Here is a 24,803-nt window from a genome sequence, read left to right as displayed (position 1 = left end):
TTCTGTGATCATATCACAATATTGCTGTGGTAATTAATATTTACTATAATGATAAAAATAAAAAGCGGGAAAAAAATATTACAATTAATATACAGTATACGCCTAACTATAAATATTATACCACAGAATAGATAAATTTATATAATTATATATTATTTATAATTATACGTAGTGGTTATTTTCACGCCCGATGTGAAATTATTTGTTTTCACGTCCTGCCCTGTGATTGGTCGTAATATTGATAAGAAATATTTAAAATTTAAATTATAATACTGTCATCATCGAGCATCGAGATGTATATACTACATGATGTCATCGAGATGTATATACTACACTGGAGCGCGCACGAGTCGTCAAAAAACGAGCCGGCTCGTTGATTCGCTTCCCCCACCATTGCATGGCAAAAGGACTGGATGGCACAAGCCAGTGCGTTACGCCGTTGTGCAATTTCGATTATTTCATTCTGTTTACTGGTTAAATTCCTGCTTTATTGTAAATTCAATCAAACTTATTTAATCATGGTAATTTCGTGTTCCTCATATGGGTGTACAAACCGGCGGAAAAAAGGATGTGGTATACAATTTCACCGGTATGTAAAAACATAGGTACCTTTAGTCATTTTTGTTCCGATTATTCTAATATAAATAGGCAAATATCCTTAATATTATACAAGATAAACGTTACTGTCTGATGAGTATATTTTGTTTACCTGGCTTAGCTTTCCTCTAAAGAGGCCATCCGTTTTGGCAAAGTGGATACATGAAATGAAACGCAAAAACTTCAAACCTTCTGAGTATAGCTATTTATGCAGCGAACACTTTACAAATGAAGACTACCAAATCCGTCCAGGAGCAAATGTGAAATGGTTAAAAGATGAGGCTGTTCCATCTGTATTTAAAGAGTTTCCTCAACATTTACAGAAGAAAAAAGTTGTTCGCCGGTTGTTACAAAGAAACCCATTGGTAAGTTTAATAATTTTACATCATATAATCTTACTCATTTACTAATTTCAGAAATTGTTGTTACCTATTTTTAATTAATAGTATGCAATATACTTAGGTCCTGCAGACTACATAGTGACAAATATTGCCTCTATATTTTTAACAAAATTAAATGTTGTTATATACAAATTGTGTATATAGGTTTACCTACCTACAAAGTTTGTTTCTCTGTACATTATCTAATTTTAAGACATACACTTTTACCCAGTGACATATACAAATGTCTAGATATGCAACTTTTATAAAATCTACTGCTTCAAACAAACATAAAAGTTGAAAATATAAGACTGATTCGGTAATTTTATTATTTATTGATTTAGGTTGACAATAATTGTGATATATCTGTCGATACGGTCGATATAGAATGTTCCAGTGCAAATATGGTACCATATATGGATCTAACTAAGGTAATTTAAATTTGTTATGAAATATTTAAATATGTTTAGCAATCATAATTATTAATTACAGAGTTCAGAAAGTTTTGAAAATAATAGTAAAAGTGTTCAGTGTTCCATACAATCTCCAACAAAGGCAATTTTGAGAAAAAAAGTAAAAGTATTACAACAACGCCTTAAGCGAAGAGAAACAAAAATAAAATCATTAAAAAGTAATTTAATTAACATAATTGTTTCTAATACAATATTGAATTTTTAAAATGTATTTGTGTTTAACACTGTTACAGGTCTTGTTATGCGCATTAAGAAAAATGTCCCAATGTCAGATGATGTGACGACACAGCTTGAAGAACATTTTGGTGGGATACCGTTAGCTTTATTACTGCATGAACGCAAAACTAAAAAAATTGGGAAAAATGCCATACGCTATAGTGATTCTATGAAAGAGTTTGCTAAAACGCTTTTCTTCTATTCTCCTAGAGCTTATAAGTATGTACGCACACATTTTAGACTTCCTCATCATTCAACCATTCGAAGCTGGATGAGCACTATGGAATGTGAGCCTGGGTTTTTGGAAGGAGTCTTCAAATTTTTAAAACTTGAAATAACTCAAAAGACTTGGTTACAAGACTGTTCGTTGGTTTTTGATTCTATGTCGATCAGAAAACAACTAATTTGGGAACCTGATAAAGGCAAATATGCTGGAAATGTAGAATTTGGTGTTGGTGAAAGTACAGAGCTTGCTACTGAAGTTTTAGTTATTATGGTTGTTTGCTTAACTAAACAGTTTAAATGCCCAATTGCTTTTTTTTATGTGAATAAGATAAATAGTAGTGTATTAAGTACATTATTATCTACAGCTATTGTAAAACTGCATGAGGTAGGCATTCAGGTCTGGAATGTAACGTGTGATGGTGCTTCTGCTAACATACAATGTTTTAAAAAGTTGGGCTGTAGTTTTGATATAGACAACTTGAATACAAAATTCACTATAGATAAATCTATAGAAGTATATTCCATGTTTGACACTTGCCACATGCTTAAGCTTGCTCGTTCTTCTTTAGCTGACAAACAAATTATTCAGTCAAAAAATGGTGATATAAAATGGTCATATTTATGCTCCTTGAACTCTTTTCAAAATGAATTAGGATTAAAATTTGCAAATAAGCTAACTGCACAACATATTAATTACAGAAATTCAGTCATGAAGGTCAAGCTTGCAGCACAAACGTTGAGTAGTGGGGTTGCCGATGCAATCGAATATTTGTGTCAAAAAGGTGAACCTTCTTTTACAAATAGCCAAGCTACAGTTGAATTTATAAGAAAAATTGACCGCCTATTTGATATTCTAAATTCTAGAATACCATTTTCTAAAGGTTATAAGAGTCCAATACACGCTGGTAATATCAACACTATAGTGTCTGTATTCAATGATACTACCGATTATTTAAAAACATTAAAATGTGATGGAAGTCCGTTAGTATTAGGTGGGAGAAAAATGTTCATATTAGGATTTATTGTTACAATGTCTTCTACTATACAAATTGCTTATAAACTTCTATATAGATCTCAAAGTCCCCTTAAATTTATCTTGACATACAAAATGTCACAGGATCACCTTGAAATTTTTTTTGGTTGTATAAGAGCGAGAGGAGGGTCTAACAATAACCCAAATTGTGTCCAATTCAAAAAAAGTTTAAGGCAATTACTATTTACCAAAAATATTACTGTGGAAAACGGAAATTGCTCTCATTTTGTTATTCCTGGAGGGGATGTTTTAGATTTCCGTTGTGAAAAAAGAAGCTTTATAACTGAAGACAGTGAAAATATATTTGAATCTGATATTAATAATTATTTAGATATTCTTAATAGTGTACAGTTAGGAGAGTACACAGGTGAAATACTAGATTACATTGCAGGATATATTGTAAGAAGCATATGCAAAAAACTTGTGTGTCCTTTCTGTGTAGGTATATTATTAAGTTCTCAATCAGATCATAACTATACAGCAGGTATTCAATTTACATCTTTTGTAAGTCGAGGAAAATTAAAAATTGTATCTGAGGCTGTATCTTTGATCATCAAGGAATTGGAAAAATCTTTTCACACTATAGTAGTAATAAAAAAAATATTACACAAGAATGTGAAACAAAGTATTATTATGTTAACAAAAAAAAATATATCAAATAAAAATTCACTTTTTTTTTTCCCAAATTCTCACCCTGTTAATGTTGATTTAGGTTCTCCATCTCATGAATATAGTCTGTTTACAGCTATAAGTAATAGTTATATCAACATAAAAATGCGTCATTATGCAAAAGAAATTAATTCTAGGGAAGTATTTAAAAATAAATCTTCACTGAGGCAAAAATTCACTAAATTAATATTATTTAATAATTTGTAAAATAAAATTAGATTTGTATGTTTTTTAATTTTTTTGAGGTAATATTAGAAATAAATGTAAGCCAGTCATTTGGCATTATGTATTTATGTTGTATTGTTGTATCAAATATAAATATTAGAAAAATAATGGTTTGTTTTAATTGACTGCTTATGAATATTGGGTACCTATTCACTAGTAGTTGCTTATTATAAATTATTTTTAAGTACCTAATTTCATTACAATATAATTCTCGGACCACAATTTAGAACAATGTATTTAAAAACTAATTATTTTCAACAAAGAAATTAAAAATCGTACATTTGTAACTACAGGAAAAATAAATAAACAACGAACGTTGCGAGCACGGAGCTTATCTGAATATGCTACGTGACTACGTGAGTTTTTTTTGCCCTGCAATGGTGGGGGAACAAGGCTACGCCGACGGCTCGTTTTTCGTTGTAGTGATATCATAGGGAGTACGCGCTCCAGTGTAGTATATACATCTCGATGTACTGTCATACAGAATACAGATACAGAATATAGATTAATTTTAATAATTCAAGTCAGTCGTCAGTGTATAATAATATTAAAGTAAATAATTAAATCAATAAATAGTTTAAAATTCATGGTCTAAATGTAGTATAGTATAAAACTTGATTAAATTTGTTTTGTTTTGCAAAATTTGCAAAACCATATTTTTTTTAAAATTAGGGTTTACATTAACACAAATAAAGTGGAACCACTCTAAATAGCGATTACAACAAATTGATTTTGTTGTAGCCAGTGGCGTGGCAATTTGAGCATAAGACACAGACCAAGTAGGTGTTATTTTTTGTCATTTGAATTACTTGTTGAATAGCAAGCCAATTTTATTCAGATAAGTAACGCTTTATTTCATTGATTGCTATTGCCTTATCTAAAACTGCATTTGAAACCTTTTCAGGTACAGTTTCAACATCTTCTTCATCTATTATTTTATTTTGATATACAGCAGATTTAGCAATAGTGTCATGTACAAACCAACATAATATTTCGGTATTGAGGCAGGTTTTAGAAAGTTATATTTTAGAATGCAGAGTTTTAGAATAAAAGGTTTAGAAACACTATGTTTTAGAAAATAAAACTTCTAGAATTTCAATTTTTAGAAAATTTTTTTTTTTACTGTTTACTCGTATATAAAATGTTTTCTAATAATTCTTTCATAATAAAAATAAATATAATAATTGTTAATACTTATTAGCAATAGCTTTCATAAATTTATCTAAATTAGAATTAGAATCATTAATAAATTATTCGTTTACATAATATTTGCAATAAGTTTTGTTTCGTGTTTCATTGTACTTTTTTCTCTTGAATAGTTGTTATTTTGTTAATATCAATAAAATAAAAATTTGATTACGATAATTGAGTAACAAAGTATTATGTTTATAAATATTTTGCATTTTGATATTTCCCATCTTCCCGATCAAACATAAACTATATAATTACAAATTTGGAAAAGTATCATAATTTCTATATTCTAGCTGTGTCGTAAATTCTATTAAAAAATAAGACAGCATTTTATTTAAAAACTGTATATTTTATTTATTTTATTTTATTTTCTAAAACACAGATTTTCTAAAAGTTTCATATTCTAAAATATAGATTTTCTAAATCTTGTCATTCTAAAACTTGATTTTCGAAAACATGCACCCAAATCAATATTTCATATACTGCCTAATATCTGCTGGAAGTTTTTCAAAAGGAAGTAAGCTTGTCTTGAGTTTTCTTTTCTTAGGTACACCAATCACAGTTTTGTCTTTGCCTACATTTAATAAAAGTTAAAATATGTACCTATATTAATAATATAGAAAGGTAATGTTACCTTATGATCGACCTCTTTTAGGAATTCTTGGCGATATAGATGGTAAAGTATCTTCTGTTTTGTGGTGATCTATTTAAAAATTTCGGGGGGTCCGATCCCCATGGACCCCTCCACCAGGTTACGTAATTATTTTATTAATTAAATAAAATCAATAATTCAAAATTACGCGGGTTTCCTTATCAATATTACGACCAATCACAGAGCAGGACGTGAAATCAAATACTTTCACGTCCGACGTGAAAATAACAACTGCCTAAATTATAATATTGTTATTTGTTATAATTGTGATGGGTAAACGGACGCTTCGCCCCCGCCGTTTCGTCTCCGTCAAAAAAACCAGTCCACGAACGTTTCATCCCCGGCATTCGGCAATTTTTAAGATAAGACGTTGCGTTTCGGAGAGTTATAAGGCATAGGACGTTTGGTCCCCGCCTCCCCGGCATATTTTGATTAAAGGACATTCGGTTCTAAGGTTTCTAAATAAACAGCATTCAGGCATTAAATTATATTACATTTCGAAGTAATAATACTAGCAAACAAGAAAAAAAATAACAAACACTTGGAAAATCGTATGACTGAGTACATACAGTAAATTTGCAAATCAACGATTTTAAATAATTATATTTTATTATTTGTATTTTGTACCTACACCTAGTGATGACTTCAGGGTGATTTTTTTATCATGATCGAACCACTCATTGTTTCAAAAAGTATCAATGTTTTTGAAAATATTGTTTTACAAAGTTTCTTTTTGTTAAAAAAACAACGTTTTTATTAAAAAATTATGGTATTAATATTTTTTATCCTTATAATTAAAAGTTTTTTACTTTTTTGAATGACAACCTAGAGTTTTAATTTAATATTCCAAAGCAGAATATTTTTCTAAGTATTTTAATACGTAAAAATCGAATTTTGAACGAGTAGTGTATGAGTTATAAGTATTTAAAGTTTAGATTGATAGAGTGGAAGCAAAATGTTTTTCCACTACTCCACTTTTCTAAACTTTAAATACTTATAACTCATAAACTACCCGTCCAAAATTCGATTTTTATGTATCAAAATACTTAGAAGAATATTCTGCTTTGGAATATGAAATTAAAACTCTAGGTTGTCATTCAAAAAAGTAAAAAACTTTTAAAATTATAAGGATAAAAAATATTAAAAAACATAATTTTTTAATAAAAACGTTGTTTTTTTAACAACATGAAACTTTGTTAAAAATATTTTCAAAAACATTGATACTTTTTAAAATAATGAGTGGTTCATGATAAAAAAATCACCTTGTTTAGTTAACTTCCAAATCAACGATTTAAAATTGTATACCTATATTATATAATTTTTTTTTCTGTAATATCTGTAATTCTGTAATATCTAATATAGCATACAGGCTATAGGCAAGTAATAAAGATTTTAACGAGCACTATACAGCCAAACAGGTCTGTGAGCTGAAATTCTAAATTTATAATTTTTACGAAATTTAATATGACTTAATATAATTGTGATTTATTTAAATTTTGACTATTTGTATAATTATATTGATTATGTATTTGTTATTTTGTAATATTGTCATTTAAAAATTAAATTGTTCATTTAAAATTAAAGTACTTATCAAAATATGCCGTGCCGGGGACCAAACGTCCTATGTCTAATAACTCTCCGGGACGAAACGTCCTATCTTAAAAATTGCCGGGGACGAAACGTCCGGGGACTGGTTTTTTTGACGGGGACAAAAAGGCGGGTGCGAAACGTCCGCGATTCGTTGTGATGTCGTCATGTCGACGTCCCTTTAAATACGGAACAATAATAAAATGCTTCCTAACAGGCGGCCATTTCACTGAAGCAGAAGCTTCTAAGTCCTACTAAATAAAAATCAATCAAAGTTTCGTAAAAAAATTATGAGTAGAGTACTGCAATTTATTAAATAACTTGATTGACTTGTTACAGTTGTTACACGGATATAGATATCTGTATCTGTGACAGTTACTCGTATTTTCAATATTCATTAAGATTTTAGGTATAGATACTATCATTTATTATAAATAAATAGTATTTATAAACAATGATACTATTAACTATATAATAAAATGAAATAATAAATACATGTACTTAATAAATATTAAATAATTTAATTAATTAATTAATATCATAACCTGTACTATTAGTATGGACTCTGTAAACTGTAAACTATTACCTTACATGTTGTATTTGTAATAAAGTATAATAATACTTCCAAATTGCGTTTAAGTACATAATTTAATTGTTTTGAGTTTTGTTTATTGAGGTAAATCATCCATATGATACACGGTAAACACAGTACGCAGAGGTCACTGTTTCATTGTTCATAAATCATAATTCATAACACATTAAACATGATTTGACAAGGAGTGATTCTTAATCCATCGGAATGATACTACATGTTTTCTAAATCGTTTGATTAGGTATTCAATATTATTTTTAATTTCTCTAATTTTGTTATTGATCGCTGTACAATTGATTTTTCAAATTTTTGATTGATTTCTGTTATTACTTCATTTCTTGAAGGTTAATAACGCAGAAATTATAGAACATAAAAGCCATGGATTGCCGAGATTGCCTGCTGTAGTAGGTTAACATTATAATTTTTTTTTTTTTATCTAGGTAGGTACAATACATTATTTATACTATAATCATAAAAACAACTATTTAACTTTGTTAAACTTATCAAACCATTAAACGGTAATATCTATAACGGCTTTATATACTATTCAAACCCGTACTGCCGATACCTACTAATCTATTTGAATTTAAATTTGTCGTTTTCCCGCTGAAATGAAATGTATGCAAAGAAAATCTAAAGTTTTTAGCAAATATTTTTGCTTATTCAATAAAAATTCATAATATCTTTTTTGGACTATTTGATAATTATTAATAGCCAAATAACTAATAAGTAGTTAGTAAGTGCTCAGTTGGTGTCTTGGATGTATTAAAAACAATTTCTAATACAAATTTGTGTATATAAGACGTAATATTATCATGTATAATTTTATGAATGTTTTGTTAGGTACCATTTATGGAGGTAAACAGCAAGTTGTACCTACTATAATGTTTGGTAACCAGTACTTGAATTGGGAAAAATAGAAATAAGAATGGGATGCAAAAATTTAGCAAAAATATTCGTACCCGAGTCCTAAATATTTAAATTTCTTATTAATTGAGATATTATAAGAAAGGATACGCTGAAATATAATTAAAAAGAAGAGAGACCTCCCCCTCCAGCATCACCGGACAATACGAGCATTGTTGATAACAATACTGTTGTGGCAGTTGTAGGTAATCATGTTATGTATAAAGCGTCCATCGTGGTATCGTCTGATTATTGCTTTTGTGTTGTACTGTTTGCATCAAGTCTCAACACTCTCAACGGCTACCTCGAGGCGTTAAGTGATTATCTGGACCTTTGGTTTATAATGCCATCCTGGACGCCATTTTTAGTAGATTAATTTTTATTTTTACTTGAATCTTAAGTGTTCAAATTTTCATAAACTTGTCATCAAGTATAATTTAAAAATCCTGACTAAACGTATTTTAATTTTAAAGCTTGAATATCATAATCGTTAGTAGAATACCTTTTAAGTTTTTTTTTTAAATATTTACTGAATATAATATTATTATTTATATTGATTGTAATTTTACTATAGAAAAATGTCGGGCGATGAAGAAACATCCAAATCATTACCGTCCACTTCTGAAACCAACAACATTGAAGAGCCAAATGAACAGAACACAGCTACTGAAGGTGATGCCAATATTGCTGATACCAATGCCGGTGCATTAGAAGTTACTGATGATAAGACTCCAGCTTCTGATGAATACATTCGTCTACGCGTAATAACTAGCGACATGACCAACGAAGTACATTTCCGTGTAAAAGCCGCCACTGCGTTGGTCCGTTTGAAACGCTCTTACTGCAGCAAGTTGGGTTTTCAGCCAGATGAATTGCGTTTTGTTTTTGATGGTCATCGAATTACTGATGATGATACACCAAAAAAGTTAGGTATGATTAATGACGATGTCATAGAGATATATCAAGAACGAACTGGTGGTGGTATGCAATGTTTGTAAACACAAGTTAATTGTTTTTATCGACAATGATTTATTTTTAATCGTAATTCTATATGTATTGTAAACAAAAAGTAAAGGTTATTAATTTTTTTTCTTTATTTACATCTGTAATTCATTTAAATAACCATCAATCATTTAACAGTTTCATGTTTTACTAAAGTTAAAAAAAATTATACATTTTCAGTTATTAAATTAAAGAATATAAACAAATGCCAATGACTTCATATTTTATTTTTGAATATTTTTTATGTATTTAACATTTTTAGGATTAATATACCTAGACTAATAATTTGTTATAAATACATACAATAAAATTCAATTATGTGTTTAATTAAATTGTCCATAACATAATTTCTGTATCTAAAATATTAGTAACCTTCAAATAATTATCTACTATTTTTAAAAGTAGGTAATATAATTTAAGTTCCTTTTCCTATATATTTTTTTTTCAATAGTTAAGCCAATATTGGGTAATAATTTATAATATTTTGTATTTAATCTAAAGATATAATTATCTAATACCTACCTATTTGTGTATTTTTTACTCGATTGTACTGTATTACAATAATGTAAGATGTTGCAGAAGTAAAATTAACTGACTAAGTTAGCACTTGCTAAGGATTATGATTTACCTACTATATACCATTAAATCTTGAATCTGAATTTTTTTTTTTACTTGTTATATTTTTAAGTTACTATTAATATTTTTTTAGTTGGCATATTAGATTACTTTTAACTAGGTATTTATATCTGTAAAGAATATATTTTTACTGTTGAAATATGAATTAATAATCGGATACATAATTAATGCTTGCAGTTTAACTACCATGATTATATTTATGAATCATTTTAATAAATAAATATATTAACTACTTTAATTAATTTATATTTATCGAATAAAAATAAAATCATTAAGATCAATTAATTGTTGCATTTTTATTATTTGTTGTAAATTAGTTTTTTACAAATTAAAATTACACCAACTTTTAAATATATGCATTATTTTACTTAAATATCATTTTTTATACATTTAATAGTAAAACTTTTCTAATACGTAACAACTACTCAAATTAATTATCATTTCGAAATAATATTTATTTTGATGTATCTTTATAAGCAGTATGTATGGCATTAAACCATAAAGCTACACCATAAGCTCCAGCATCCATTTTACCAACAGAAGTAACACTTTCTACATAAGAAGCTTTACCAAATCTATAACATTAATAACAACATTAAATTTATATCATTTAGGTACACAAAAGCCTAAGACTTTTTCAACTAACTCTGCTTTCATTTGTTTTACATCATTGCAAACATCTTGCACATGCTGTAATGCTTTTTCTAAAACAGTTGTATAGTTCTTAGCATTTAAGTTTCCATATTTCTGAAATACTTGATAAATCGCAATTATTGGATCAAACTGAAAAATTATATCATTAAATTAAAATAAATATATACTTTGTCTCATATAAGGGTATCCTCAGTTAGCAGATTTCTATGCATGGTGGCTGCAATAGATGCGACTAATCTATACCTGGTCTAACGCTCTCGAGAGTGACACTTTATTACACCAATAATCGGTTACCTTACATTTTGTTAATATAAACGGCTAATCTCTTCTAATCAGGTCTCAGCTGATTGTTGGAAACAAAAGTTGACTAAAACCAATTTATCCATAGGTTATGGTATACACTATAATACTGCATTACTGTCGTAAGACCAAACCTTATGAAAATTGGTCATAGTCAGGGGTTACTCTAATATGAGACAATTAATAGGTACAATTTACAAGTAACATTATATAATATATAATAGGCACCATGGTTTTATCTCCTTTTCTTGCACTTGAATATTTCATAGATGTATCTAGTGCATTTTTCAATGCTCCAGTCCAGTCTAAAAAGTCCATTGAAGCTAAATGCCCTGCAGCTCCAGTCAACAACAAACTATAAAGAGCCCCAGAGGCACCACCCATTTTGTCTTCACAGATGAATGCCAAAGAATATAAAACACTGGCTGGGTAGTTTAATGGCAGTTTATTTAGAATGGTAAGCAATTCTAAATTATAAATCAATTTTAATCTTTAAAGATTTTTAAATTTGTAATCATAGTAATTTACCAGAAGCAAACCGTGAAATAGTCGAACCATTGTCACCATCTCCGATTTCTTGATCCAATTTGTTTAAGACATCAACATTTTTTAAAAGATCTTCTCCAATTTGTTTCAATATGCTTTTTAATATTAAACTTGCTTTTTCTGATATACATACTCCTAACTACATACATTATTATAATACATACATATATCTCAACAAATCTTAGCACTTAACATAAGGGTATAATTAATTAATTTTTAAATTAAATTGGTGTATTCTGACTTGACTAATATAAGTACAACCGACTCTTGAAAATACTAAGTTGATGGGACTGTTAAATTATCGAAAGTTTGAATTGTTGGTTCAAAATAACAAAGAGCAAAAACAAAAAAATAAAATTACTGAGTTAAGAAAAATTTTTTTTTTCCATTACATAATAGTATATAATTATTAACATGTTGACTGCCATGCGGCCGCTTATAAAAATAATTAGGTATTGATAATTTTTTGACCGCCGACTGCCGTACCATATCATTCGTAGGAGGCCATACGGCCGCGGGCTGCTGCAGTAAATTAGATTAATATTATTAACTTTTCCGTAGTGCTACAATAATGGGTGCTGCTCGGATATGCGGTCTACCGATGGGACGCGGTCTACAAACATACATGTAGACCGCATATCTGAGCAGCAATAAAAAAAAACATTAAAAGATAAAATTGACCCAAATATACTTTGCTGTAATATAATGTATACCTACGATATAGTTTTGTATTTTCCACCTATATTTATTGTTGGATACTAAAAGACAAAATCACTGATATATCACAGTGTGGTAGTGTATTTATTAAGTTTGTTAATAATCGAACAGCCGTCGATCAGTAACCTAACCGTATATTCATCATGCAATTAAAAGAGTTCTATTCGACCATCGCCTGTAGTGAAGATACTAATATATTAATATACTAATAATTAATATATTTGATTATTATTTTAATTTGGTTATTTATTTACATACTACTATTACTATTAAAGTATTAACTGCGTATTATAGGTGTGCGGTCTACATAATATATAGACCGCATATCTGAGCAAAAAAATGTCGGTAGACCGCATATCCGAGCAGCACCCAATAATGATCTAGAAAATACACTGTGGGGTAGTAGGAATAATTGCAATTTTTTGATGTAATAAACATAATTTTAACATTTTTTTTTTGTATATTTATTTGATATATTTTTATATATATATATAATTTATTTTTAACGCCATATTTGGATAGGCCTATTTTTTAAAAGTAATTTTCATGTATCAAATATGGCTCTAAGTTTAATATTGACTGAATAAGAGCCATGCCAATTTTATTAAATAATACATTTTTAAAAATTTATAAAATTAATTATTATTGGTTACTTTTTGAATATTTGTGCGTATTTTTTTTTTTAGAAATGTTATAAATAAGACTAACATAATATGGATACAATATTATTTATTAAAAATCAACTTGGTACAAGTGAACAATAGTTATCTTATAATTACACAATAAATTAAATAAATTGTTCAAAGTTTTCTCTCTATTTTCAGCACGACGGAGCTCCTGCTCATATTATTAGAGATCATTTAAATCGGGTATATGAGGGAAAATGGTTTGGCACTTATGGCCCCATTGAATGGCCAGCAAGATCTCCAGATATTACTCCACTCGATTTTTTTAAATTTTAAAACAATAGTCTACGCAGATCCACCAGTAAATCTAGCAGATTTAAAAAATAAAATTGTGGTTGCGTGTAATAACCTTACCAAAAACCAAATAATGTCAGCAACCAATAGAGGATGTCTACAGTGTTTTAAATTATACTTCGACAATCACGGAGTAAACTTTGAACAATTTATTAAATTTATGGTGTAATTATAAAATAACTATTGTTCACTTGTACCAGTTGTACCTAGTTGATTTTTAATAAATAATTTTGTATATTAATATAAATAATTTTGTATTTTTGTTATTTAATAAAATTGACATGGCTCTTATTCAGTCAATATTGAATTTAGAGCCATAGTTGATACATGAAAATTACTTTAAAAAATAGGCCTACCCGAATATGGCGTTAAAAATAAGTGTTGCTATTAAAAAAAAAAGTTTTTACTGCGCATGTGCAGACCAAATTCTCAAAAAATTTTGAAATGTATCGAAAAATGTATATTCATATACCACCAATTTGTAAATAAAAAATTGTTTTATTCCCAACAAATCCGGCCAAGAAATTCAGTATTCCCAAAATCAGAAAACACACTGTATATACAAATACAAATTTACAATGACACTGAAAAATGTCTTAGGCGTACCCATGATAAACATTCTTAAGGAAACCGGCGGTTGCATGGCAGTCAACGTGTTAATTACTTCAGCAAATTAGGTGGTACATATTACTTATATATTGTTTTTAAATTATAAATTAAACTATATAATAATATTATACTATTTAAATTAAATTATTATTATAAAAGATTATTATTTTTTCCAGAATCTGTGATGGTTTTCTGTTTCATTGAATTTAGTTTCATTTTTCCATAATTTTTTACATTTGGTAAATATGCTTTGAATAACCGATTGTTAAACGGATGATACTTCGAATTGTCACATAGATATTATTGACCAGTTTTCTCAAAACTTAATTTCATATTAGCGAGTGTACTTAAATAAATGCATTGTAATTATTTGAATTATCAAGAGTCGACTGTATTAAATTGCATATTATCACATTAAACTTTAAATTAATAAATGAAAAAGTAATAAATAATTCCTGATTTTACTAATTTAACCTATGATAATTATAACTGAAATTATAGAACATCAAGTATAATAGAAAATAAATAACAATATTTTTTTTAAATATAAAATTATAAATTTTGAAACGTGAATACAGATTACAGAAATGCACACTTCATTATTTATTCATTACAAAAAATGTATGGTTGAAATTATTTTTATTTTTATTATAATATTCATCAAAACACAAACTTAATTTTCCTATATAATTTAATGTTAAATATAATTAGTTTTAAAGATATCTTAAGATTAAAACTTAGTCTGTGAATATCATATATAAAGAGATCTTGTATGGTTTTATTTACGCTTAAAATACTTTGGAGAAAAGGAGAAAATATAATAATATAATAATATAATACAATGCCATAGCCTATACCAAGATGAACTAAGAGTCTAAGACATAATTTGTACTTATCTAAGTAAGACAATGCTTTGTATTTATATTAAATTTATATGTAATCCTATACATATGTTATATTTTTTTTATGTATTTGTATTTAGTGTTCAGCTTTAATTCAGACATAATAATAAGATTATTCAACTTAAGTTATACTTACTTTAGGATTTATATCGTCAATTTTTGGAATTTTTATAATTTGCGATTTCTGTTTTTCAATTGTTTTGATACTCATATGATTTCCTGGCCAAGCAAAAGCTGATGTATCTTCATCTATATAATTAATCCATTCTTGATTGTCACTAACATCAATAACACATAGTTGAAATCCATACATATTTAGAGACACAATAAATGTTCCCACAAACATACGACTAACGTCGATTTTAAGTTCATCTATAAATGGTTGTTAAAATTACTATTTATTATAATATTACATGCATATACTCAATGAAACATTAGAAAATACGTAGATATCACTAGATAAATCATAATTATTAATTATTATTATTTTTATATGTACAGTCGTTAAATTAGCAGTTTTTAATTTGACTCTATAAAACACTAAAGCCAGTATTACACTGGATCGACATCTGCTACTGAATTCCGTACGACTTTCATGTCGATTGACAGAAATCCTGATCGATAAAAAGTCGGTAAACATCAAAGGAAACTGAATCGACAATGGGTAACGGTATGCGTTATATTAGTTTTTATAAATGTTGAACGTATGTAATAGTAAATCTACAAATCGACAACACGTTTGACATGATACAGTATTTTGTTGATCGACCAATGTCAATCCAGTGTAATACCGGCTTAAGGTGTCATAAGATATTGTATTAATTACTTTACACATAATTAATATTATATTTTTGATTTGTAAATCTTGAGTTACATTAATAACTATGGCATTATTAGGTGCTTTGATGGTTGAGCTTAAAGCTCCTCGGACCAAAAAGATTTAAAGTTTTTTAAAAACTTAAAAATTCGAGAACCACCAACATCTTTATTTCATTTAGATTAATCTTATCAACTATTAAGTATATCATATTAATTAACAATTAGGTATTATATTTTAGTTAAAAGTAAAAATTACAAACCATTTTATACATATTAGTAACAAAAAAATAAATAGATTATTGTATACATACCAAAATATTCTTTAGTGTATTTAGCTAATGCACCCAACTCTATATGTGATACTAATCCAAGATTATTCACAATCAAGCAAATTACACTGAATTTTTTCAAACCTAGGGTGCTACATATCTTATCTACTGCTAAACGAATCAAATCTTTCACATCACATGCCTATAATTATATTGATTATTATTAGTTAGATAAATTGTACATACATATAAATCACCTAACTATCTAGTATCTATGTATATCATATAACAAGACATTGGTACCTAAGTAAAGTCTTAATAAACAATCGGGCTTGGATTAATGTTTAATATAATAAATATTTCCCTAGAATGTATTAAAAAAATATGTGACTTTTGTATTCCTACTTTATGTAATAAAATCAATGTTCATAATGTAAATATCCAAAGGACATTGAAGGTTCTAAGTTATAGGGTACCTATTTAGAATTAATGTATAGGTACATGTCAAAAAACAAATCTCTAAATTTCTTCAGGATGTTCAAATAAGAATGATAGTTAAGAAGACGTTTTTTTTTTTAAATTTGGAAATAATATTTAAAATAAATATCTCGTTTATACCTACTGGAAATTAAAATAATGAATACTTTTAGTATAGTAAAAAGAGCTAAAAAGTATAACATATTACCACTGAAAGAAGTCTGTGTAAATGTGATATCTTCATTTAATATTGAAGTAAAACTTTTAGCTAGGTACTTAATATATATTTTCATAAATTATTTTGATAGCGCATAAACTAAAAAAATATATATTTAGTTTATTAAGCTAATAATCAATTATTAAAGAATAAAACTATTATTTTGATAATGTAAATTTTTTTCAAAATACAAATTAGACATCCGTGCAAAAATAATGTATTAAAGTAGTCTAAAATACAAGAGGTGTGTGCAAACTCCAAAAGTACCTAGAAAATCTTTCTTAGAGTAATATTTTGTTTTAATCTTGGCCTGCGTGCAATAAATAGGTATTATACTATTATTATTACCTTGTTATTAATTATTACTTATTTGTTAGTTATATTTTTGTTTAATAAGTGAAATGTATTTAATTATACTTTAATTTACTTTAATTCTTGAAGTCCCTGCTTCTCCGTGTAATCCGACTCCAAATTCAAATTCTCCTTGTTGAAGTAAAAATGACGGTTCTTCACCAGGAACATTACATGAAGTTGCACTTATTCCAAGCGATGCTAGCTTTTCATTGATATTTTTACCCAGAGACAATAAATCTTCAATACTACTACCTCGTTTAGCCAATGCACCCAATATCTATCAATAATAAGTACATATATGTAAGAACCATTATATTTTGAATAACTTTATCACTACTTATAACAAATTTTTCAATATATCTAATGATTAATATTTTTAAGTTTGAGACGAGTTTGTATCAGAGGCGGTTTGAGTATACTGTTTTTGGTGCACTGCACCACCAATGTTAGGGGGGGGGGGGTCTTGGTTGAGCATGTGCTGACCAAAATGTTTAATTTTAATGTTCAATATAAATGAATAAAGTAATAAAGTACCTAATCAATGACATTTGATAAATGATAATCGTGGCTGAAACTATTGAAAGTGTCGAGTTAAGAATATAAGGGCCATATAAACTATAAACTTATAAAAAAATATTTATTTGTAATTTCTATGTTGAAGGGGGGGGGGGGTGTATATATTGTCTTACACCACTAAGTATAACACATTCAAACCGCCTCTGGTTTGTATAATAGTATATAGAATGCCACGCTAGGGTTTACCCATTGCGATATCTCCTGAGATAATAAATACATCATAAATCTGTTTTTTTTCGTTAGACTCACATACAAAAGAGCCACATGCATTTTATTTTGTAAATTTTATTAATTTTTTTGGTAAAATTTTTATTTATTTATTTTTTGTCTTTGAAAAAAATTAAGATACCTATTTTATAGAGTTTATTTTACTGAAAATTTTGACCTTTCAACATTTCATTTTTATAAATCACATGATTTTTAAAAATTTTTGTAGTTTATAGATAAAACGGCAAAAAACTGGTTTTTATCCAGGCAGTGAGTCCCCCTAATCTAACCTCATGGGCCACCTTGTATAACTCCAATAGGTGCTTTAAAATAAATTCAATAATAATGATCCTACAATTTATAGTAGCCAGTAGGTATAGATTATTGAATAAATTAATATATAATACATAGGTACCTATACTAAAAATAATAAGAACATGGTTTGGATTTTGAAGACTACATAATATCATTACTAAACAATGAGCATATATTGTAACTTATAAGTTATAAGAGTAAAAAATACTGTAATTTACAATCAGCTAGCATAGGTGGATAGGCCTACCGGGCAACCGGGCATTTCCCGGTGGGCCCCTCTTAGTATTTCGGTAATGGGGCCCTTTAATATTATATATTATACAATTTTTTTTCATGTGGAGGCCCCTTTTTAAAATTTTCCGGTAGACCAAAAATGGCCTATCCGCCCATGTCAGCTAGGTATTAGTTATACTATGAAGTATGAGCGTTGAACAGTTTGACAGTAGGTACAGTTGAACCAGGGGACAAACTGAGATACAGGCAATACAGAAATTATAAAATTAAGTTGTATAACGCAAAATATTTAAAAAAAAATTATATATATTAATCGTAAATTACCTTTATAACATACAATAAGCCACACATGCCTCTTTTCCCTACTTTTCCTCCAGGCCTTGAACAATCATCACTCACTATTAATTCGGCCACCTAAAATTAAACTCCTGGTTATTTTTGATATGTAAATTAGTTTTTCTTGCTAAATAATCAACAACATATGTATAATTTACATTAATATTGTCGATTTTTTTTGCTTTTTCACAGGCCAATCCAAAATTGAATACGTCACCAGTATAATTCGCCACAATAAGTAAAACTCCTCCATTATCTAGGTACATAACAACATAAAACATTTTTACAATGAAGAATTGAAGAATATTGAAGAAGTCAAAATTAAAATATCATATAAATAAAGAACTAACTGTTGTAATTATTTAAATACTTGATTGCCTGGTAAATATTCAGTGATGAACAACAAGTAAACACATAGCCACTAACAGATGCAGATAACATCCCATCACCAATATATCCTGTAACACAATATAAAATATAAAGAAGTAAGAAAAAATTATAATAAGGCTATAAGTTACATTTAATGACCAGATTTGCATCTAAAAATCACACACATACTATTTGTATCTGTAAAAGGTGATATGAGAAACAACATATCCATACTTAATATTTATATAACATTACTTAAACTTAAGATTAAGATTTTTCCCTAAAACAAAAATTTTAAAACTTAATATAATGTACCTCTTTTGTATACTTGACTAATTATTTAATATTTATAATTTATAATTAATAATTATTATAGTGTAATATAGGAACCTAACTTGTTATAACATCTTGAGCCTTGACTGTAAACAATGCATATATTAATTGTTCTTAACTTAGATCATTCATTAATTCATTAATTCATTAATTCATCATAAAATTTATTTTTCAAGAAAAGCATTTAAAAATATCTATCTATTTATATTTATATATTGTATATATATATTATACATATATACCTACCATGTAATTCATTATAATTAGACACTCATTATTCAAAAAGTATTGATGTTTGTGAAAATATTTTTTTTTCACAATATTAACTGTTCTGATTTATTACAAAACAGTGTGATAAAAAGAATAATTATATTTTTAATATTTTTTTATGCTTAAATATTTTTACTTTTCTGAACTAAAACATACAGTTATAATATCATCTTCGAAAGTAGACTATTTTTCCCAGTTCTGGGTACTTTTATACATTAAAATCAAATTTAGAACGAGTGGTACATGATTTATAAGTACCAAGTACCTATTTAAAGTTTTAATGAGTAAAGTGGAGTGGTACACGGTAACACTGCAAAATGTTATTGTCCAATGAAATTAGATGTTTAAAAAGAGAAAAATGCTTTTAGTTATTTTATTGTATTTTAGAAATATTACAATATAGACTATCTTTGCTCGGAACCTTTTTAGCATACAATGATTTTATATTTATTTATTCAAATTTAACAAAACTCCACTATAGTGAACCACACAACACTACAACAGCAACACATCTAAAATAATAGTATAAAGCGATAGGTACCACTGGTCTGCCCTTTTTTATTGAAGTGATCAGTAAAGTATTTTATTTATTTTATTTTAAAATAGAAATAAATGTATGGGGAAAAATTATAATAATGGTTTAACTTGTAACCAGGTATAGGTACTAAAAATATTGAATTGGATTTTGGATAAATTGTGTTATTTTATATCATACAAAAATATATATCAATATCAAAAATAATTGGTGACATTTTAAAACATTTATACCTTATACACCTACTTTATCATGACGGAACGATTAATATTTTTACTATTTATTGTTTAAAATAATATTAAAATATTTTAAAATAACATTATAAATATATATGTAGTTATAATGTATATTGTTTAATTATAACTTTCTAAGAATTATTTAGAATTTAATAAATAGGTATATTGGTACATTGGTTTGTTTTGTAATATATAGTATAATATTATTTTCGGATAGGTTATACTTACCAAATGGATATGGTTCATGTCCAGATCCACCGCCACCAAGTAAACAAACCCGTTTTTCTGATTTCTAAAAATATTTCATATTTTTATTCAATTTGTAAATAAAATATAGTCATAAAGTTATAATATAAATTATAAAGACTAACCAATTTTAATCCAACTATTCTACTCTCTGGATATACATCAAATACGGGATAAGTATAAGCTAATCCGTCAAACATTTCTTTTAGTAAGACTCTGCCATTTTTCAACAGGTATTTTTCATCTGATTTTGAATTTTTACTGGCCATTATAGTATAAGCTATAATTAATTTTGACTGAAAAATACTTTTATATATACATAAATTATATTTGTACTTTAAAAAAATGTACTTATGCTTCCGTAGCAACGTAAGAGTTACAAAACATAAGTAGGAATTACCTAAAAGTAATTATAGTCAAAGTATTAAATAAGTAACTAAATAAATTTTGATATATCTATGAATAAAATATTTGAATACATACAAATGAATAGGTATTATCTTTATGAATAATATACACTTGATGATATATTATAATGCATGCTATATAGTGTTGATTATAAATACAAAATACAAATTGTATTTATAATCAATGATGTTACGTCTCATAAATATGTCACATATCCTATACTTACTTGAAAGTTGGAGTAATATAAATACGTTCACTTATAATTGTATTAAAATGTCAATACTATCACAATACTATACTCTGGTCTCTGAAATAAAAACAAACTATGAACTTGGTATAAAACTTAACCACAATAAAATGTTCAAGAATTGTTCTATTAAAAATTAACGCGTACCTATATTACCTATATAAATATACAGTGATGAGTGTGACCACTGGGATATAATAGGGTAATAGGCACTTACATTATAATATTATTATATTAGTAATTAGTGTATAGTTTAGAATTTTGAATAGCTACTATAGGTAATTATTATTATTATCATTCATTAGTTACCACTTACCTATACCTATTTAATCAGTAACTAATTATAACGACAAAAGAAACTATAATACTGACCTATATAATACATAAACAGGTATATAACAATATAACTAAATGATAAACAAAATATTTTAACGGTTTAGGTTAAGTGATAGCTGAAGTATGAATATTATATTAGAAATTAATAATTATACTAGTAATTAGTATTTCAGTATTTATAATCGATGGTAGTATAGACATTTTTTTTTTTATAGATTCACCGACCGCCTTATTAGCCATCAGTGCCACACGCATCACACGTATGAATGTCTTAAGATTTACCGTAGGAATTTAAGACATGTTGACAATTTATTTTATGAAAATGTCAACTTTGGGTATTCGGATTCCTATGCAATAATTTTTCGTTTTTAAAAATATAATAGGTTTAGAATTAGCATAATGCAAAATATGTTACACGCGTCAACACATGCAGTCCAGCAGGAGTCTACTATGATGCTCATTGCTCAACATGTTGCCCCTCCTACGTCACACTTAATGTCTTTGGGTTATCATTATTTTTTGTTCAGTGTACCTACCTATCTTTTTATAGACAAAACCATGAAATAGGAATTAAAATATTTACTATATTTTATAATAAGTACATAATATGTACATAATCACAACAATTTATATAGGTACTCTATAGTCTACCTCTACAGTTACAGCCTGTAATTCGGTATTGTGAATTGTGATGAACAGTTCCCACCCATTCCTTATTTTTCGAACGAAAAAAAAGGTACTAAATAACATTATAATATATATTGTAATAAAGTATGTAAGTATATATATCTGTAAATAGATAATGTACTTATTTATATTTTGATACCTATGTATTTTACGTATCTATTGTATATTTGTAAATTTTGTATATAATACAATAATACTATAATTTTTATAACCATATATCCATATATATATATATACGTACCTACGTCCTACTTGGTTTGGCTGGTTTATGTATAGATCTTTGCTGGATACAATACAATAAATTAAACATATGTTCAATATATTTACCAGTTATGAACGTAGAATATGTCAACTTCAAGTACTGTAATTTTCTAACTATATATGTTTATCTTATATTAGTACAACAGACGTATATATTATACACTATACAGTAATCTATATTCTATAATACAGCTTATGAAAAAAATAATATTATAGAAAGAAGGAAATAATTAATTAAAACTTCATACACGTTAACTTCACAATAGACCACAATGGTGCAATGGTCATTATCTACAAATACCTAGGTAATCACACCATGTACTAAATTACTATAATATATATATATATATAAGTGATTCAATAAACAAAAAGATAAATACATCATAAAATACAATGTACAACAAATTAATCTTTTATAAGTGAAATGCAATGTTGTAGTCTAGAATTTAATTACCTATCTATAGGTACTTCAGATAACTGATAACTGCCTAGCGCCTATGTACTGTTTAAATATTAAACTGATTAAACTGTTTAAAGGCTTATACATTGTAATGTTGTATAGACTATAGCCTATAGGACAAGTACTTATAAGCTATATTATATAATATTATAGCTACAAAATACATATATAGTATATATTATAGTGTATACTATTTGCGAATAGGACACACATGGCTAACACACCAATATCTGATGAAAAAGGAAGACCCTTCCATTTGAGCCAGTTGTGGTATTCCTCTCACAATCAAACACATCATATTTGAATGCCGCATATACGAAACGGACAAACGGGAAGCAAGTGTATCCAACATTTTATCAGAAGCCCTACACCCAGACAATATTAGTAATATGATAACATTTATAATTAAACCCAAACTTATAAATGGTATATAACCTGTAAATAATTGTATATATATGTAACCTATTGTAAACCAACGCCAATGGCCTTTGACATCGAGGCTTAATATAGATTAAAAAAAAAAAGTGTATACTATTAATTATTATTATATATATAACTGCAGGCCCTATTTGTAAAATTTCGAACTGCACACTTAATTATACGGCTATTTAAACGAAAATTGTATGCACTACTATTATCTTATAAAAAGCAATGTATTACATATAATAGGTATATATATGTTCATAAATAGAAGTATAATAATAATTTAACAATACAATCAAATAAAATAACAAAATTCAGGAAATACTCATATTTTTTAGTAGCTGGAATATTATGTAATTTTTGTTTTGTAGACCGCAATTAGTGTATACACGTTCAAATCGTAGTACACATTTGTACATTCGTGGTGCACATTGTGTGTCATGGACTCGCGGTGCACATAAAAATAGGGGCTGTATATAAGTTTACTCTAATAAATAATTACTAATTAGGTATGACTGCATAAGTACCAATATACAAGTACAGAACTACAGAATATAAATGTATGAAATAAATTGTTTTTATTAAAATTATAACTAATATAAGTAGTAAGTGCCTAAGCTGCATATATTATAAGTAGGTTTAGGATGTTTATGATTTTGCATATTTTTTTAGGTTGTCCAATAGCAATTACTGAATAAACTCACTAAGGAAGTTAGAACGGCCTTACAAAACAATCGTGTGTCGTCTTATAATAGCTATCTACTAAATATGTACCCGGGAGATTCAAATTTATGGAAGGAGACCAAAAGACTACTAAACCAAGAAATAAACATAATCCCCCCTCTTCGTACAGCAAATCAACTAGTTATATCCGATACAGATAAATGTAATGTTTTTTCGGAAATGTTATACAATACATTTTCTACCAACCAAATTACTCATATTAATAATGAACGTCGGGTCCACAAGTTTTTAAACCTACCTGATTATTCAGTTCAAACATGCATGGATTATGTTACACCTAATGAAATTCAGCTAATTGACAAAAATTTACCTAACAAAAAAGCCCCGGGTCACGACCATATAACCAACACCA

General features: G+C 27.4%; 2 protein-coding genes and 1 pseudogene across 12 annotated transcripts; 2 read left to right on the top strand and 1 right to left on the bottom strand.

Annotated features, from left to right (window-relative positions):
• Nucleotides 1–318: 318 nt before the first annotated feature.
• LOC149055409 (THAP domain-containing protein 1-like) lies at nucleotides 319–9,235 on the top strand. The gene is made up of 7 exons (XM_089228814.1): nucleotides 319–589; nucleotides 719–962; nucleotides 1,322–1,408; nucleotides 1,470–1,608; nucleotides 1,684–1,755; nucleotides 2,591–4,597; nucleotides 8,684–9,235. The coding sequence occupies exons 1-6, from the start codon at nucleotides 414–416 to the stop codon at nucleotides 2,602–2,604; spliced, it is 732 nt and encodes a 243-aa protein (XP_089084940.1). The 5' UTR covers nucleotides 319–413; the 3' UTR covers nucleotides 2,605–4,597; nucleotides 8,684–9,235.
• On the top strand, nucleotides 8,996–15,465 carry LOC149055408 (small ubiquitin-related modifier pseudogene; annotated as a pseudogene). Its single transcript, XR_016191947.1, has 2 exons — nucleotides 8,996–9,235; nucleotides 9,321–15,465. The product of XR_016191947.1 is annotated as a small ubiquitin-related modifier pseudogene (transcript).
• LOC107171426 (uncharacterized) lies at nucleotides 10,656–23,111 on the bottom strand. 10 transcript variants are annotated; one of them, XM_089228804.1, is made up of 14 exons: nucleotides 22,805–23,111; nucleotides 21,369–21,600; nucleotides 21,011–21,181; nucleotides 20,868–20,931; nucleotides 19,247–19,354; nucleotides 19,055–19,152; nucleotides 18,885–18,974; nucleotides 17,302–17,505; nucleotides 16,223–16,382; nucleotides 15,229–15,464; nucleotides 11,867–12,023; nucleotides 11,567–11,805; nucleotides 11,031–11,167; nucleotides 10,656–10,959 (listed from the first exon to the last, which is right to left on the bottom strand). In XM_089228804.1, exons 3-14 carry the CDS (start codon nucleotides 21,152–21,154, stop codon nucleotides 10,839–10,841), a joined length of 1,758 nt encoding a protein of 585 aa, XP_089084930.1. In that variant the 5' UTR covers nucleotides 21,155–21,181; nucleotides 21,369–21,600; nucleotides 22,805–23,111; the 3' UTR covers nucleotides 10,656–10,838. The 10 variants fall into 10 exon arrangements, with proteins under 10 accessions (XP_089084930.1, XP_089084931.1, XP_089084929.1 ...); XM_089228805.1 differs by having other exon boundaries at nucleotides 21,011–21,191; nucleotides 21,520–21,600; XM_089228803.1 differs by having other exon boundaries at nucleotides 21,520–21,600.
• Nucleotides 23,112–24,803: the final 1,692 nt, after the last annotated feature.

Source organism: Diuraphis noxia, unplaced genomic scaffold, assembly GCF_037042655.1.
Source record: "Diuraphis noxia isolate RWA-SAM2 unplaced genomic scaffold, SU_Dnox_SAM2 contig0005, whole genome shotgun sequence".
Lineage (NCBI taxonomy): Eukaryota > Metazoa > Arthropoda > Insecta > Hemiptera > Aphididae > Diuraphis > Diuraphis noxia.
The sequence above is the reverse complement of the archived record's forward strand: the minus strand, read 5'-3'. Positions and strand labels throughout refer to the sequence as shown.